At 41.9% G+C, this 19003-nt stretch overlaps 1 protein-coding gene across 1 annotated transcript in view; it reads left to right on the forward strand.

Moving 5' to 3' along the window:
- The window catches only part of CCDC18 (coiled-coil domain containing 18), a 50597-nt gene extending 33022 nt beyond the window's left edge, over window positions 1–17575 (forward strand). Inside the window, exons 15-28 of the mRNA XM_075286588.1 lie at window positions 672–806; window positions 2086–2163; window positions 2418–2534; window positions 3172–3339; window positions 4575–4717; window positions 6071–6234; window positions 6554–6755; window positions 7670–7769; window positions 8689–8805; window positions 9248–9391; window positions 10776–10979; window positions 12814–12930; window positions 13459–13951; window positions 17449–17575. Of these exons, the coding sequence (XP_075142689.1) occupies window positions 672–806; window positions 2086–2163; window positions 2418–2534; window positions 3172–3339; window positions 4575–4717; window positions 6071–6234; window positions 6554–6755; window positions 7670–7769; window positions 8689–8805; window positions 9248–9391; window positions 10776–10979; window positions 12814–12930; window positions 13459–13917 (2148 nt within the window). The 3' untranslated portion in view covers window positions 13918–13951; window positions 17449–17575. The remainder of the gene's footprint in view (window positions 1–671; window positions 807–2085; window positions 2164–2417; window positions 2535–3171; window positions 3340–4574; window positions 4718–6070; window positions 6235–6553; window positions 6756–7669; window positions 7770–8688; window positions 8806–9247; window positions 9392–10775; window positions 10980–12813; window positions 12931–13458; window positions 13952–17448) is intronic.
- The last annotated feature ends 1428 nt before the right edge of the window (window positions 17576–19003 follow it).

Below are 19003 nucleotides of genomic sequence, written 5' to 3' on the forward strand. Positions count from 1 at the left end.
GCCAAATTTTGAGTGGGGTTGTCTCTGATGAGAAAACTCCTTTCACTACTACCTGCTGACTATATATGCTCAGAAGGTGGCTGTTTATCTCTGCAAGGACATCCTTACAGAAATGGCAGCTGCAGGAGCGGGGATCAGACAGTCGGACTCCCTAGAGAGAAGACATAGAGAGTTTATTACTATCCCTGCCTTCACAATCATTGTATACACAGAACTCAATTGCCTCTCCTCATCTGTCTCTGCCAGAGACCAGCAAAATGGAGAAATATAGATATAGCAAAAACAGCCAAAGCTTGCACAGTTCATGCTTTGGTTGTATCAGGATGATGCGCAGCCTTGCAAAGATATCATATTTTGCATGCAGGAAATATTAATACTCAGACCATGTTACACAAAGCAGGACTGACACCTTTATGGACGTGTCAAAGTTACTTTACCTGATAGTGAAGCTGTAAGTCATGGCGCTGCTTGAGGATGATTATTTGGCTTACCTAAGACTTGGCTACACAGATATCTCCATCATGCCTTGTTTGAGCCGAATCTACAAGTACCTAAATCTACTTAATTTATTTGCAGACTTTACAATAAGCCCCTAACTTTGTACAGCATGGGTTTAACTCATTTGCATTCTCAGTCTAACGGTAATAGATTTCTTATTTCATCCCTTAAAGTTAAATTGTCAGCTGGAAATGAAGAACTTGGAAGTGGCCGAACAAGAGTTTACCATCAGTAAGCTTCAGGAAGACGCCGCATCGAAACAGCTGCAGCTGGAGTCTCTGGATAGCATGCTGGTAGAAGCACGGAAGGTATACTCACTATTCCTGGGTTATATTATACTGTATATATCTGACAGATCACAGACTCTTACAATGAATTTGCTTTGTTCTTGTTGGTGGTATGCAGCTACATAGGGAAAACTCCTTTCCTCTCTCCAAGTATAGCCACAGGGGAGTAGTGCTCGCCCAAGTGCTTCTGCCCCTTCACTTTAGTAAAATGACCTTTACACTTTGCAAGGTGTGGACCAGTAAATAAATTGAAAACAAAAATGCAGAGACGGCCTTAAAATTATTAATGGGGTTATCCAGCTTCCAAAAATCATCTGCATATACATCCACAGCAGTGCTAAATACTCGCCGTTTCCTTGTGCAGCCTTTCCTTGGCTTTATTTTACTCGAGACTCCTGTTATTTACATGCAGTGAATTTGTGAGCAAACCCATGAACATGAGTACATTACTGCCCTCCAATGAAATCACATGTAATGAATCGCCCAAATCTGAGGTTGCATGGTGCTGTGAAGTTTCATTTGTAAGCTCACTCCCCCTACCCACTATGAACAGCAAACACAGAGGGCGAGAGCAATTTCCAATAATGCTGAATTTAAAGGGATCCTATCATTGGATACCCTTTTTTTTCTGACTAACACGTAGGAATAGCCTTAAGAAAGACTATTCTTCTCCTACTTTTAGATGTCTTCTCCGCGCCGCCGTTCGGTAGAAATTCGGGTTCTCTTTGGTATGTATATGAGTTCTCTCGCAGCACTGTGGGCGTCCCCAATGCTGCGAGAGAAATCTCCAGCGCTGCCTCCATCTTCTTCTAGAACGTCCTCTCCCTGTGTCTTCTTCTGTCCTGGGCCTCAATCTTCTAGGCCTCGGGCAGAGCCGTCTGCGCATGCTCAGGCCACAAGAAAATGGCTGCTTACTCAGTAAGCTGTGTAAGCGGCCACAAGAAAATGGAGATAAAGATAGAGGGCGTCGCTGGAGATTTCTTTTGCAGCATTGGGTTTGAGTGCTGAGGACCGCCCCCAGTGCTGCGAGAGACCTCATTTGCAAACCGAAGAAAACCGGGATTTCTACCGAATGACAGCACAGAAAAGACATCTAAAGGTAGGAGAAGAATAGTCTTTCTTAAGGCTATTCCTATGTGGTAGGCAGAAAAAAGGGTAAATTTAATGTATACTGTATACATGCCGTCATGATGATGGTGGTGGTACCTTTAAATGGCATTTTGTCTGTAGAGAACTTACTCTTTTTTTTTTTTTTTTTATTGCACTTTATTTTTTTTAATAACATATGTCGTATACATAGGAAATGGGGCATCAAAGAAAAGCTGCGGCTGATAGAATGAAAGTGCTTGAGAACCAGTTAGAGATTGAAGCTATGAAGGTGAGTCGTAAATGTAAGATATGAAGATATTAGAAGGCATTGAAGATTTTATTTAATAATATCAGCCTTTTGAGGCGTATTTATCCATGTATGTAATATCTGATGAATCAATGAGGATAGGTAATTTTTTAGTTTTTTAAACAGGAGTTCATGATATACCTGCGCCTTATTTTATGTTTATAGACAGTAATGTGCTGCTCCATATGGTAACAGTAATATTCCTGCACGTTTATTGTATGTTTTTTGATATACAGGTAAAACAGCTAGAATCTGCCTTAGCCTGTTGTAAAGAAGACCTAGGAATATATTTACGGCAGCTGGAAGACAGCAGAGAAAGTTTTGAAAATGAGACCAAGAAAAAGTCAGAAGAGGTGACAACTAAACGTACATGTTGTTCTGTGAAGGGGTGTCAGATTGTGAAATGTTCTATATATTGATTTTAAGAGGATTTTCCCATTTACAATATGCAATCGCTTTATGATCCCGGGGATCCCATAGACTGCACCTGAGAATGAAGGGGCCACAGCGCTGCTTTAGTGCTGCATCATCTATTACATTGTCCCACAGCAGCGCTCCTGACAACCTGTGGCAAAGGGAACTGCAACATGGTCCCATTCAAGTGAATGGAGATGGCCAAGAACTTCATTCTCAGAATCAGAGGTGGTCCTATAAATAAGACTCCCAATGATGACCCCAGGTGACATGTATAGGTGCTACTTTGAGGAAGGGCATTCCTGACTATCAGAAACGCCCTTCTGACAGTGAAGAGCTGCGGTACCGGCACCGATAGCGCTTTACACCAGGCACAGACTGTGAAAGCCGACTGAATTCAGCGCACTGTCGGCTTTCTAGCGGTATATAGAACCACATGTGCCCTAGCTGATGAAAAGTCCTCTTTAATTCAGATAAACCATGTAAACTACTGTTGGTTAAGAGATTGTAGTCTGTATAAAATGATAATTGTGATAAGATTTTAATTAATCATTGTACATTAATTTTACTATAAAGGTTCAATGTTTACAAAAGGAAATGAAATTAAGGACTCAAAGTCTTCAGGAAACTGCTGAAGAGAATGTGCGTTTACAGCACACCCTACAACAGCAGCAGCAGATGTTACAGCAGGCAACTACTCGCATTGGCGATCTTGAAGACAACCAAGCAGAGCTGGAGAAACAGGTGCAGCCCTTCATTATTGCATCAGGATTATCTTTTGCTTGGTAACTTATTTATTTAGCAGAGTAACTGAACCCATTTGAGGCCACTAAATCTCTCACCATTCTGGGAGAATACCTATTAAAGGGTTTCTTCCCCAAAAAGCACTACTTATGAGTTTCTTTAAAGGGATCCTATCATAGAAACTTTTTTTTTTATGAGTAACATGTCGGAATAGCCTTAAGAAAGGCTATTCGTCTCCTACCTTTCGTTGTCTTCTCCACCGTTCGCCTACAATTCCGGTTCTTGTCTGTGTGCAAATGAGTTCTTTCGCAGCACTGGGGTCGTCCCCAATGCTGCGAGAGAACTCTCTCCAGCGCCGCCTCCATCTTCGTCAGGAGCGTCATCTTCCTCCTCTTCTTCCAGCGGTGGCTTGTAACTTCTAGACCTCGGGCCTTGGGCAGAGCAGACTGCGCATGCCCACAGGCCACGAGAAAATGGCCACTCGCACAGTATGGTAAGTGGCCATTTTCTCATGGCCTATGGGCATGCGCAGTCTGCTCTACCCAAGGCCCGAGGCCTAGAAGTTACAATCCACCACCGGAAGAAGAGACTGAAGAGGACGCTGCTAACGAAGATGGAGGCGAGGTGGGGCCACACGGTGGCTCAGTGGTTAGCACTGCAGCCTTGCAGCGCTGGAGTCCTATGATAGGATTCCTTTAAATCAAATTCGCTGTATGATGAGAATTTTGTGAAATTGAACATGAAGTACATTTCCAAGAGTTATCTCATTCTCTCAAACAATCTGTAGAAATCTAACCTAATGTAAGGTACCCCCCCACACACACACACACACACATATATACACACACACACACTTATTGCTTCTTCTAATTTAACTGTATAATTGGATTGTTCTCTTAAAGGTAAATTATAGAACATAGTACATACACTCTAATTCCGCCACTACAGCTTGCTAGTACAGCAATAATTTTCTCCACCTAAAGATGTCACCCAAAGCTTTTTGTTCCTAGGCACTAGCTTAAAGATACACTAGCAGCAATTATAGACAAAAATTGCGGATGCAGCTAACTTCATCCACAGCTATGCTATCATTCATGAGAAGTAAAAGTCATTTCTCTTTACTCTGTTTAGCATTGGACCTTAGTTATGTTGATGATCTATGGATTTGATATGTGTTAGATTACACATCATTGTGTTATATTACTACGACCAACAAGACTTATATGTTACTGCAGATCTCCAAATTAGAATTCGATCTTGAGAAACAAAGATCTTCTTTACAAGTAGATGTGAAAGCGGCAGAGGAGAAGCTTCAGGTTGCTAACAAAGAGTTGGCTTGTAAAGCTCATCAAGTTCATGAGCTAAGTGACACGGTTAGGTAAGTACAGAGCGTTCACAATTTTTGACAATGAAAGGCATAGGAAGTTGTAAGAGAATATACCGTATACTGTAATTGTGTGTACAGAAGTATACAAACATTTGCACTACTGTATTTTGTCTGCTGAACATGGCTATGACGAAAACAGGGAGCAAATATTTATGTACAGTAAATCACTCCAAATTATTTTTCTGTGATTCTTTAAAATTGCAGATATTGGTATTTTAGGTATAAGGGTAACATTTCACTATGTATTTTCAGCTTTCGAATTATTGGAACAATGAATTAGAAAATAAAGAGTAATAATACATTTTATTTATATAGCGCCAACATATTCCGCAGCACTGTACAATTTGTAGGGTTCAAATACAGACAGATACATTACAAAGAAAGTCATTTCACACAATGGGACTGAGGGCCCTGCTCGCAAGAGCTTACAATCTATGAATAATCACTGCATGCTATTCATTAGTATGCAGAATTAAACTTAAGCAGTCTAAGAGAAATCCTGCGAAATACACAAGGGTTAATCTGCTGATTTTTTTAGATTGTAACCCACTAATAAGCAGGACTTGGCAAAAGGAGTACATCCTAAACCTGTCTGGCTAAGTTCATGTTTGCACCATCAGAGGACCCGGAACGACCTAGAGCTGGACCACTGAAACACATGGACACTGGCGGACCCCATTGAGCATAACGGGGGGATGCCGTAAAGCAGTTGTTCACCAGGTTCTGCCACAGAGTATCCGACGAACTTGGTGTCAGGTGTTTTTTTTCCAAGGCATCAAGTAATAGCCTTTTCTATGGTGTCCCTCCCTAAGCTTACTCTTGGGATCATAATGGGGCTCCTGGGACACACAGAAAAAAATTCTTTATATATTTCTCAATTTTAATTGCAAATGGGACAAGATTGTTAACATTATTTGGGACAGCAGGTGATATCTGTAAAGTGCTGCGGAATATGCCGGTCCTATATAAGTGAGTAAAATAACATTAACAGGGTCAGAGGTAAGGGGGGATTAATAGAGGCAATGTTTAGTGTTCCTTTTTTGATCAATATCTACAAGATCATATGTACTGACACTATTGTGTGCTGCTTTAAATGTATTTTTTAATGTTTTAATACCAATGACCTATCCTTAGAATTTCCAGCACTTTTTCCTCTAAATGTATGATATGCTGAATGCCATGCTCACTGGAGCATTATGGCTCTTTCAGCTGATCAGCGGTGGTGCAAAAATCCGATATCCACCTAATATTGATGGTCTATCCTAAAGATTGATCATCAGTATTACGTTCATGAAAAAAGAAACCTTTTAATATTTAAATTTCATAATACTTTTATTTTTTCAGTGACCTGAAGGCTGAATTGGACCATTGCAAGGAGAAGCTTTGCCAAGCAGAAAAACAACTGATGACTGCCGCCGCCGATGGAGAATCCAAGAGCGACAAATTGAGTCAACTGGAGCTAATGCTACAAAGGACCCAGATTGATCTAAGTGATAAATCCCAGCTTGGTAAGATCTGCATCTGTTTATAGAGAACCTGTCAGCTGATTTGGTTTGTATGTATGAAAGCCACCCGTTCCCATATCAATCTATCCCAATCCATAGGTTACCATAGTTTTGGTACACTACTATGCATAAACCGCTATATGTAGCATCACCTCCACTAGCAGTATAATGAAACGGCTCTAAACCATCCCTAGTGATTTGTGTACGGTACACTATAAAGCCCCTATATAAACTGATAGATCATTTGCAGTTATTTTTCAATGTGTTGTAGTGTGTGTGAATGTCTGTATGGTTATTATTGCTCATATATGTCTTATTTCAGTGGTTCTGCTACAAGAGAGAGCAGCCATTGCTGAGAACGATCTCATTAAAAAAGCAGAGCTGGAAGTGGAATTGCAGAACGTGCGTAAGGATTTGCAGAACAATACAAAACTTGTGGAGGAACTACAAGAGACACTTACAAAGACTCACCTGTCTGTAGATGAGAAAGAAGTGATGATACGAACCCTTAGAGAAGAATTAAAGTAAGTGTCTAATGATCTTTAACCGCTGACACAAAGGACTAAAACTTTGGTTTCCTGCACGTGCCTTCGTGTGCAATCCCAGTGTGTTCTGATGTTTGTTTTCATTCCGATATTTCCTTTCTGTTCCAATGGCTTTGAATAGGACCTGCTCTAAAAATATCGGAATAGAACATCACAACACTCTCTGCTGTGTGCATGTTAACTTAAAGGGATCCAGTCAGGTTTGACATACAGTGAAATCAGCAGCAGGAGGAGCTGAGCATCTGATAAGTCTTTTCCTCAAAACAATGTATTTATGTAAATCCCTGCTGGTTCGTAGAGTAGGAGTCCAGTGGTTGGTCTTAGAACTGACTGACATCCTAGGGGCAACACGGTGGCTATGTGGTTAGCACTGCAGCCTTGCAGCGCTGTAGTCCTGGGTTCGAATCCCACCAGGAAGAACACATGCAAGGATTTTGTATGTTCTCCCTGTGTTTGTGTGGATTTCCTCCCATTCTACAAAGACATACTGATAGGAAAAAAAAATGTACATTGTGATCCCTATATGGGATCCCTATATATCTACTTTAAAAAAAAAAAAAAAGGAGTGACTGACATCCTTTCTTGTATGGCGTGCCTACAGACACCTTTGACACTCAGTGGTTAGGACCGCCCACCAGACTCCCAAGTCCAAAATAAGCACAGATGTAAGTGTATAACCTTACACGGTCTAGTAAATGCCATATGTAGCTAAAAAGCTATATATCAGTCTGCTTAGCTCTTCCTATTGCATAACCTGCTGCCTGCAGAATGGATTCTGCTGTCACCATGACAGGTTCCCTTTAAGTATATGAACATTAGCAGTCAATTTCTATTACAATTCCGAAGTTGATATTGGCTAAGTATTCTTTTTTGTGTTTTATTCTAAATTGCAGAACGTGCAAGGCTGAAATTGAAGAGCGAGACCATGAACTGCTTGACATGGACCAAGCCCTAAAAGACCGGAACTGGGAGTTAAAACAAAGAGCAGCACAAGTTAGTGTTAGGACATGTAATCTCATCTCATGTAAACTTATAGGAAAATGCTTCTCGGACATAACTGATGAAAAAAGTGAAATATACCAGACATTTAATAAACTATAGCTAGTGCTGCAAAGCCATAGTGTTGTGTTCCTGCTTTTTAAAGGGAGTCTCCTAACACTAAAATCTAATTCAATCCACTTATCTGCTTTTGTAGGGGAAGTTAGTACCATAGTGAGCATGCTGTATCTGTTTTATGCCAATGTGTAATGTTGCTGCTGAGAAAGTCAATGTATTCCTAATACAAATGAGAGTTTGTTCACACTTGTGCCCCTGTCCAGTGTTTGCCATTACACCGGGTTTCCATCCTCAGTCCCGGCGAAACTGAACAGGGGACAGAAGCCCAGCGGTCAGCTTTAAGACCAATTCACTTGAATGGGTTTGTAAAGGTGACTGTTGGTGTCAGCCTGAGGCCTGTCTGCGGTGAAACCATTTTTTTAAGCCAGATACAAAGTCCTGCATGTCCAACCCCAAAAAAACGGTTTCCATGCGGAGAGGCCACAGGTGGATATTGGCTGTCACCTTTACAAACCCATTCTAGTGAATGGGTTTTAAAGCTGACTGTCGGTTTCCGTCCCCTGTCAAGTTTCGCCGGGGCTAAGGACAGAAGCCCAGCAGAGTGGCAAACACTGGACAGGGTGCAAGTGTGAATGAACCCTGAGTTTGGTGCACCTGGGGGATCAGGGTGTCTGCCAGTGCACCCGTTTTCATCCATGGTCACCGCGAATCAGGACTTGTTAATATTCTTGTTAGGGGGCAGCTCTGGGTGCTGACCACAGGTAAAAATGGGTGTGTGACCGGACCCCAGGTGTGCTGATCTACTCATATGCATGAAAATTAAAAGCTGATTCACTTCCCTGCTTTGCTTTTTCAGCTCACTCATTTAGACATGAGTATTCGGGAACATAAAGAAGAGCTGCAGCAGAAAATTTGTCATCTTGAAAGTTGCTTGAAGAAATCTGAAATGGAATCAAAACACCATATTAAACAGGTAAGCAGTCCTTCCTTTCACCTCCACCACCTTGTTCTTAGCATCTGATAATAGACACTGCCCCACTGATTTCAGCACAATTGGAATTTTTTCTTTAAGCCAAGACCTTGAGAAAAGGTATAGCAGCGTGTCAAATCTTATTGTCCTAAACTAAGAAGTAACCTTGCTTTGGATAGAATTGCTATCTATGAGTTACAAAGTATCTTGGCATGATATAGCATCTATTGCTCATTAATGGAGTCTGACCAGTGCCAAGCTTTTGTGATCTCCACCTGGCTGTTTGCTCAGCCCTCTATACTCCTATAAGTGGGCAGCTCTCAAACTTCTATATATTAAAAAAAACAACATATATGTAAACAGACTATAAATATAGAGAAGCTGCTATTAGAATTTAAAAACACTACACTAAGTCTCTATACACACGTTCTGTGATGTTTGACAGATTTCAACCCTCGATGAAAAGTTACAAGAAGCAAAGGATCAACTGCGCGAGAAAGATTTTGAGTTGTTACAGAAAGACCAATATATAGTTAGGCTACAAAAAGAAAATGAGAAGAAACAGAGAACAATAACTGAGATGGAGCAGGTAAGTTGAAACCGGTTACTAAAATAGAACACGATTATCTAAAAGCTCACAGTTACACTCCCTTAAAGGGGTTGTCTGGCAGGGAATACATTTTCACAACAGACTTATAATAGATTTACATTATCTCACCGATCTGGCATTCTCCGCTTCTTGTTACTTCTCAGCCAGTCACTAGGCGGGTCATCGTTGCAACCAGTGAGTGGCTGAGTGGTCAAATTTTGGGACTGAGAAGAGACCAGCAGGGACTTGTGCAGCATTGTTAGAGGAGCCGCAGGGTTTCGTGAATATTGCTGATTTCACACAACTATCTGGTTATTGCCCAGAAGACCTCTTTATTAGTATGAACTAATCAGTCAACTTATATACAAAAACCCTCACTTTTAAAGAGGACCTTTCATCACTCGGTGCACATGCGGTTTTATATACCACTAGAAAGCCGACAGTGCACTGAATAGCGCTGTACTGTGAGAGCAGGGAGGACCCCCCCCCCCCAGTACTCGTCTATGGACGAGTACTATGAGGAGGGCAGGGAGGCGTTCGTCCTTGCTATAAGCGCTGTTGCGAAGAAGGGCATCCCTAAATGACTGTCAGGAACGCCCTTCTGACAGTGAAGAGCTACGGTACTGGCACCGATAGCTCTTCACCCGGGGCACAGATCGGGAAAGCCAACAGTGCACTGAATTCAGTGCACTGTCAGCTTTCCCATAATGTGCTCTGAGGCTGGAGATATGGAGTGCCATTACCCATCTCTGCCCACTGTCAGAACGGTATTCCTGACGGTACAGAGCTATGGACGAGTACTGACAGGAATGCCCTTTTGACAGTGGGCAGGGACCGGTAATAGCACCGATATCTCTAGCCCTGGAGCACATAACGGGAAAGCTGACAGTGTGCTGAATTTAGCGTACTGTATGTAAAACCACATGTTACAGTTGGCACAATGCAGTCAGGAAAATTACCTTCTCCTAGCATGTGCCAAACTCAAACACACCCATGAGACTGTCCGATACAGAAGTTTAATTTGCCACTTCAAAGAATGGTTTTCCACTTGCACACGTCTCTTCACATGTGCATAGATTTTAGTAATGGTTTGCACTAGTAAACTGGCATAAACGGTATGAAATGAAAGTGGTATGAGGGGCAGAAAAACACTGTTTGCAACAACAATTTTGCAACTTGCGACTTTTTTATGCAGAAGTCTGTCATTGACTCCATAATAAAACGACCTCATTGAGTTAGCAGAGCATTGCGACTTTTTTGCACTTCAGATTTTAATGCCCTTGGTAGTTATCCTATGTACTCTCTATAAAGTGCTCTTTTAAGATAATATATAATCTTCCCATTTATTAAAGGTTGTTGTCAGTAACCTTATTTAATGTTTTAGACCTTGAAAGAACAGCAGCAATGCATCAATGGGCAGCAGCAGGAGGGCAAGGATCTCAGCCAGCAAGTGAAGATGGCGCAGGACCGTATGGAGTGCATTCAGCTAGAGCTCATGGAAACCCGACAGCAGCTGGCGGAAGCTCAGAGAGAATCAGACAGGCTTACACGTAAGCTGGAGGGACTGCAACTTCTGTCCAGAGAAGAGGTAAAAGACCATCCCTGCAGAGGGTATCCCTAAACTGCTTTGATTGTTGATCACTACATTTGGTATTTTATCACTTATGAGTACCATACCACAGCACATTTGTCATTGCAGCATGCACTTCCTATAAAATGGTTAAAGATTTGGATTTTTACATTTTACTTGCTTTTACTTGCGCACCACTGGACTGCATTCATTTAGGCTTTTAGACACTGAACACAGTATGAGTCACAGCTATTAAAGGGATCCTATGATACAAACACTTTTTTTTTCTCATTAACACGTCGGAATACCCTTAAGAAAGGCTATTCTTCTCCTACCTTTTGTTGTCTTCTCCGCGTCCCCAGTCCGTAGGAATCCCAGTTTTTGTCGGTATGCAAATGAGTTCTCTCGCAGCACTGGGGGCGGGCCCCAGCACTCAAACAGCACTGGGGCCGTCCCCAATGCTGCGAGAGAACTCTCTCCAGCGTTGCCTCCATCTCCATCAGCAACATACTCTTCTTCCGGCGCAGGTTTCAGACTTCTAGGCCTCGGGCAGAGCAGACTGTGCATACCCACAGGCCAGGAGAAAATGGCTGTTTACAACACTGTGTTTGCGTCCATTTTCTTGTGGCCTGTGGGCATGCGCAGTCTTCTCTGCCCAAGGCCTAGAAGTCTGAAACCTGCGCCAGAAGAAGAGGACGTTGCTGAAGAAGATGGAGGTGGCGCTGGAGAGAGTTCTCTTGCAGCATTGGGGACACCCCCAGTGCTGCGAGAGAACTCATTTGCATACCGACAAAAACCGGGATTCCTACAGAACGGCAGCGCGGAGAAGACAATGAAAGGAAGGAAAAGAATAGCCTTTCTTAAGGCTATTCCAACGTGTTAATGAGAAAAAAAGCGTTTGTATCATAGGATCCCTTTAAGTAAATTTAAGAAACTTAGTAATATATCTGTTAAAGAAATATGTTTACTCCTCCACTTTTCAGGCTGACTTACCTTCTACATTATTAGTCTGTAAAAAGTTGCTAGAAATCACACTCTGCTACTCTGAGCTCTTTTAACACTGCTAGGTTTGTAGATAAGAGGCTACCAGTGCACAGTATGAGCCAATAAATGAATTCACCAGCTGGAAGCGCCTCCTAACTCCACTTCTACATTGAGCTCTGTGTGTGAGGATGAAATAAGGACAAATCAGGAGATTGGAACCGTATTGGAGAAATTAAAACTGCATTTGTTTCAATATATATGCAGATAAAACTGTATTTCCTGGTACCCTGATGGTGGTTGCTGGAACTGACTGTGCAAGGAAAATAGGCCCAATACAGCTATTATTAGGAAGCTGCAAGGGAGTAAGTTACACCATGTAAACAAATGCTGCTGATTCCAGCATCAACCGGAGACATCCAGAAATCACTCCAAACACTGCTAAAGGTATATGGGTGTATTAACCCATTACTAGCACTAACAGACCTTTCCCTAAGAAAAACCCCTTTAAATTCTAAGGCACCATGTAATATGTGTCAGCCTACAGCTATTCTTCTGACTCCCCTCATATACGTGCACATTCATCCAAGTCATGTGATAATGGCGAGAGGGGAATCAAACACCGCCAGACACCTCTAGTCTTAGGTGGCTTATATCCTTTAGCAAAAAGGACTGGACATATTGAAAACTAACATGCTTGATCACTCTTTTTCCTTACAAGTGTCATTAATCAGAAGTCGGTCTGTTAAACACGTCGAGTTCGGCTGACTCTCCTGTTATGTGTACGACCACAATTACTAGGCACATGGAGCTTGTTATCTATGTCTTGCCATGTTCTTATCATACAAACTCCTATTGATTTCCTTACCAGCTGCAGCACCTGAAGGAAAATCTGGACGATGCTCAAGATACAATTGCTAATTTGAAAACTGAACTTGAAGCCAGAAATGAAGTGATCAAAGCAACTAATGAAGTGCTAGTCCTGAAGGTGAACTACACGTACAAATTTTGGCATCTATTTCTGGCATAAACTATTAGAAAGTGTAAAGTTAGACTAGACTGTCTAATAATGTGACAGTTTTATAAAAAAACACTTTGATAGATCTGGTGCAGTTTAAGACTAGTCTAAGTCTGCACTGTCTAAAACTTAGTATTAGTAAATCTGTCCCATTGTTGCATGTTTAGCTCATATAGCGTAGTAAATCTGTCCAGTTGTCATGACCTTCAAATGTCTGCACTCCCATAAACTTTGCATTTAATACTGAAAAAGTTGGGCATGATGTTAAGGGAGCTATCCCTAGAGGGCAGCAGACAGAGGCACTGTTTTCCTATTTACATTTCAGGAAACTGATTTGCATATTTTTCCCATAATCCCCCACAGTGGAGCTAAAATGGCTTTTTGTAAGACTCCATATGCCTGCGAAGGTGATCTTTGCTTAGGGAGTGATATTATCCCCATAACCATTCTGATGTATGTAAGACTCCTAGTTATTTTTTTATTTATGTTTTTCTGTAGGAATCTGAGTTGACCAGATTAAAAGCTCGCATTTCAGGATATGAAAGATCACTCACCCTCAAACATATGCCAAACCCCTCCTCTCGCTCTACTGAAGTATTCGGTGACTGTCGTGCACTGGAACCATGTACACTTCCAGAATCTTCTGATGTGAACTGGAACATGCACCATTCTTTAAGCGATCTAAGCCTTTCAGATGTTAGTTCAATTGATCCCAAGAATAAGATGAAAGACGTGAATGACATGATCCAGCCTGATTCTATACTAGCAAAAATGACCGGTGACAAGGATGTCCGTGTACCAGCACACAACTGCAATGAAACCTCGTTTAACCCTCTAGAGTACAAAGTCAATGATCATTGCGATACAGCGTCTGACTCCCTAGATCTAGGCACTCTCAGCGGTATGCTTAAGTACATTAAAGAAGAGATGAAACTAACTGAAGGCCTGCAGGACTAAACTGGAATGAAAGAAATCTATTCAAGGAAAGCAGGTTTGTGTTATTAATAATATATTTGTTGCCCCCTGTGAGAATGGACACTTGTGGGGTAATTGTGTACTGAAATGCGAGTATTTTTGCTTAAAGAAATAATATTTGAAATGAATTATAACAATTTTGGCTTCTACATGTATTAAAATACATAGTAAGCTGAAGAATGCTGCTCACGAGCAAATCCATCAGCCTGGCTCGGTCTCCTGTCCTAACGCTCCTATTCTGGACAATCTTAATTAGTCAAAGATCAGCTTAGAAGATTGTTCAGGAGTAGAGATGAGCGAATAGTATTCGAAACTAGAGTTTCGAATACCTCGCTCCCATAGGAATGCATGGGTGCGGCCGTACAGCAAGGGGTTAAGCCGCCATGCATTCCTATGGGAGCGAGGTACAGGTAGTCCTCAACTTACGACGTTGATCCGTTCTTACGCGGCATTGTAAACCGAATTTCGTCGTAAGTCGGAAACATGTACCATACGCCGCCACGTAGGAACGAATCAACGTGATTCAGTGTGCAGCGGCTCGGAACCGAGGAAGATTGTACCATAGACAGTATAGTACAGTCTTCCTCCGCTGCACACTAAATCACGTACTGTACAGGGAGAGCTCTCCCAGCTAGTAAAGACGAGCCTGCCAGCAGTCTCCATTGTGGTCCGATTTTAGACTCCGCCTCCTCACAGACGAGCCTCTGCCAGATCAGCGTTGATTGGCCGAATGCTGTACACTGGCCAATCAACGCTGGTCAATGTATTCCTATGAGAAAAAGTCAGCTCCTGCATAAATGCAAGCTGCCAGCACTCCTGACTAGCAAGGACCTACTAGACATCTCTAGTCGTAACCACGAAACATCGTAACTAGAGATGAGCGTGTACTGTTCGGATCAGCCGATCCGAACAGCACGCTCCATAGAAATGAATGGATGCACCTGGTACTTCCGCTTTGACGGCGGCCGGCTGCTTAACCCCCCGCGTGCCAGCTACGTCCATTCATTTCTATGCGAGCGTGCTGTTCGGATCGGCTGATCCGAACAGTACTCGCTCATCTCTAGTTGTAACCCGAGGACTACTTGTATTCGAAACTCTAGTGCTTAAATAATAGCGGTCAGATAAAGATGACTGTCTGATGTCTTTACCTCTGAATATTTCACTGCATTTGACTGCACCTTGCTATGTACTGTGATGCAGAGAAACTGTGGCAGCCAAGCAGTTGGAAATGTTTTAATGATAAGTAATAAAAATTAAAAAAAAATACAATGCAAACTGACATGTAATTCAGTAAAAAAAAAAAAAAAAAATCCCCCAAAAAGGCCAAAGCCTTTAATTTAATAGAAGAACAGCATTAGTCGAGATACTAATATTTCTCCGGTTAATATCCACACCAACCGTGGCCGGCTGTGGTGGACCAAGGGACATATTACAAAATAGGTATTGCCTAGAAATAAGATTTCATCCAATTATAAAACAACTTCTCATAAATGAATGGTACAGGCGGATATAAGAAACTTTGTAATATATCTTATTGAGGAAATCTGTTTCCTTCTAAATTTCTTCTTAAATAGAAGTTTATGGAGAGAGTAGAGGGAGAAGGAAGCTGCTGGAAAAGATGCACACACATACTATAGCTCTGCTCCGGTGTAAAGGAGAGCTCTTATGACACTGATCTCTTTAAAGATAACTACTGAAGAGGTAAATCAATTATTTAGAGAACCGCAGACTCCTCCTCCCCTCTCCATAGACTTCTAAGTGTGAGGCTGAATACTATATGAGAGCTATTAGAGATAATGGAAAAGAATCTGATACGAGGAGAAGTAAACCTATTTCTTTAATAAGCTCCATTACAAAGTGACCTATTCACATGTACTATTCATCTATGGAACATTTTTGTATAATTTGAGGTACACTTTAAACCTTTTAACCGCTGCAAAGACATTGCCTAAATTTAAGGGGGAATATTAACTAAACTGATTTTTGAACATGAAACCCATAACTTTGCTTTCATTGTATGCTATGCTGTCAGCTACGTTTACTTTGCCCAGAATCCTCTTTATCTTGTTTACAATTAGCAGACTCCACAAATCAGCTTAAACACCAGCAAATTCCCCTCGTCTGGTTCTGGATTTTGTTGGCTGAGAACGTTAAACCCCTTAATGTGGTTTAATGGCCCTAATTTTATTCTGTGTTTTGTTTCATTTGGGATTATGTGTATTTTAGTTTATATTGAACACAATAAGTTATAAAAAACGCAACTTCAGGTTGAATACTGCTCGTCATTTTTGCGACTACAAGTGGCTGTCGTGGCACGTCGCACTTCGATCCCATTCACTAACTGTAGTGAAGTTGTGCAGGACAATCCAAAGATCTTTGGTTGAGAGACACATCCCCCAAGAGAAATTATGTATGGCGTCCCCCTCCAATGACATTATTAGGGCACTTTCTTCTCATTACCATCACCCCACCACATTTGCAGATCAAAATAATCTGCTTATTTGGCCACCACACAATATATTATCCTCGTTACTGACCCCCCCAGTATATTACTCCCTTTACTGGACCCTACACTGTATAGTGCCCTCTTTTTTTTTCTTTTACTCATCCATCCCCGATCCTGTATAGACCAGCCATCACACATTAAGTGCCGACACTGACGTTTTCACACTGGGTTTTTTGGTCAGGATTTTGAGGCCGTATCCGCCTCAAAATCCTGACCAAAAAGACTGCTCCCATTGAAATGAATGGGAGCCGGTCAGTTCTTTTTTCTGGGAGCCGTTTGTTCCGACTCCCAGAAAAAGAAGCAACATGCTCATTCTTCAGGCGGAGTCACCTCGCAAATCCACCTGAAGACACTCCCAACTAGGCCCATTCATTTGGGCCTAATCCAGGGCGGCGTGCACGACCGTATGCCGATGCAGTGCACTGGCATCCAGTCGCAGCTACCTGTATTTTGGACCGGAACCTGAGGCAGCCTTCGCCTCAGGTTCCAGACGAAAAAACCCCGTGTGAACTTACCCTAAGACGTTACATACTGTGCAGTGGGTCCTGGAGACTAGCCTGAATAGGAGTGGAACGGAATGTAAAACATCAGACATTACCTGTTGGCATAATCCAATAAGTAGCGGTCAGTTAAAAAATTGCTGCCCCTTAGTTTTTGCAAGGAGGTGCCATATGAGGCAACAGCCACAGGTCGCCTCATGGCAGGAGCGCCACTGCTTCTTCTATTTGGGAGTCTATATATGTATATATACCGTAAGCTATGAATGTCCCAAATGGGAACTCCCCTTTTAAGGTTGGCCATACACATTAGTTGATTGTCGGCTGCTTTTGGTGGATCAGCTGATTTTGTAATGTTTATGGGGTCTCTTGAATTTTTTTTAAAAAAATGCTACAAATTTCCACCATGTGAAGAAGATACATGTAATATATAGTTCTATGTGTGTGTATATATATATAATATTCATGAAGCACAATACATAAACTTCTTGTCTATCTCTTTCCTCACAGGACCTGTTCGGGCCTGCACGAATATCAGCCCTTGTGAATTGTGAATCTTTTATTATATTTGTATATCATGTACATACTGCTATTTATTTGTAGAAATGGTTTCCATACACAGAAATAATTTATATTTGACTTTTTCTATTGTTTTTTCATAACGTTTGTGTTTCTAATGATAAAATATTGGTTCACATATGAAATAAAGTCTAATTATTTTATTGACTTGATAGTTTTTCATCGCGGGGCTCACACTTGGGAATCTAAATAAACCAGAGAGCTCCTTGTAATCTCCTTAGGTGCCATGCTGGCTGATTCATGAGGAGTCTCGATCTTTGCTGTGAATAATTCCTTCCTCCGGAGCTGTATGCTTTATGGTCACGGGGATAGAAGACCAGTGGAATGTGAAATAAATATTTTGTTGTTACAGGAAATACTTTTGGGATTGAATATGGTGCCAAGTAGTCATTTAACCCCTTGTCACTCTGCATCATATTATTACATTGCAACAGCTATGCACGTGAACCATCATAATAATATGTGATAGTGATGGTGCGGACATAGCAGCTATAGAGGAACCATCACTAGTCCAGGAACAGACGTCTCTCAATTACTGGCCATTTGCCACCCATAGATGCCACACTCGATAGCATCCAAGTTACCTAAGTGTTATAGGCTAGGGTTATACGGGCTGAGTGGACGTGACACCAGCCATGCAACCAAATTATGGTGTTGCTCTGGGGACTCTTTTAATAAGGTGAGTGAATGGATTCACATTGCAACCCCAAGACTGCTGCTACTGCGACTTATAGTCACAAAATGTCAGAGAACTTCTAGATTTTTTTGCAACTAAAAGCCGCAACTGCAGATCCCTTAGGCTAAGGCCCCACGGGCCGTATCCGCAGCACTAAAGCCTGAATGCATTGCGGTTCTTTCCGCAGCGCTTTTAAGAGAAAGTTCACAGTTTTCCTCTGCAGACTTTCTCTTAATATTATATCTACGGGAAAGTCGCCGGCGTTTCCGTAGATATAATGGACATGCTGCGATTTGCAACGGCTTTGCAAATCGCAGCGTGCCCGCGCTGCGATCTTTTCTGCAAAGTGGGGATGGGATTCGCATGAATCCCATCCACTTTGCCTGCACTGTACAACGCCGCAATTTTTCCTGCAGTGTCTCCGCAGCGGGTAAATTGCGGCGTTTATGTCCCTTTGGGCCCCGGCCTTAGGGTCTCAGTGTGACTTCATTCACTTACATTGGTGAAAGGGTTGCAGGGCAACACAGTGATGTTTGGTCAGGCAATGGGAGTTGCGGCTAAAGTTGCCGTGTAGGCCAAGACTTGCAAATGGAGGCAATGCCCTCTATAAGTCTAGTAGCAATGAAGCAGTTTATGGGTATTGATGGGTACCTATAGAAGCCAATGGTCTAATAGTGGTGATACATCAACCAATAGTATTGCAATGCATTACAGAATGGTCAGATTGCATACTAAAAAATTTGGATTATTAGTAATATTCATGGAGGGGTTTTGCAGATAACAAGCAATATAAAGGCCTGAAGGGTTACA

The sequence above is a fragment of the Leptodactylus fuscus genome, chromosome 9, assembly GCF_031893055.1.
Source record: "Leptodactylus fuscus isolate aLepFus1 chromosome 9, aLepFus1.hap2, whole genome shotgun sequence".
Taxonomy (NCBI): domain Eukaryota; kingdom Metazoa; phylum Chordata; class Amphibia; order Anura; family Leptodactylidae; genus Leptodactylus; species Leptodactylus fuscus.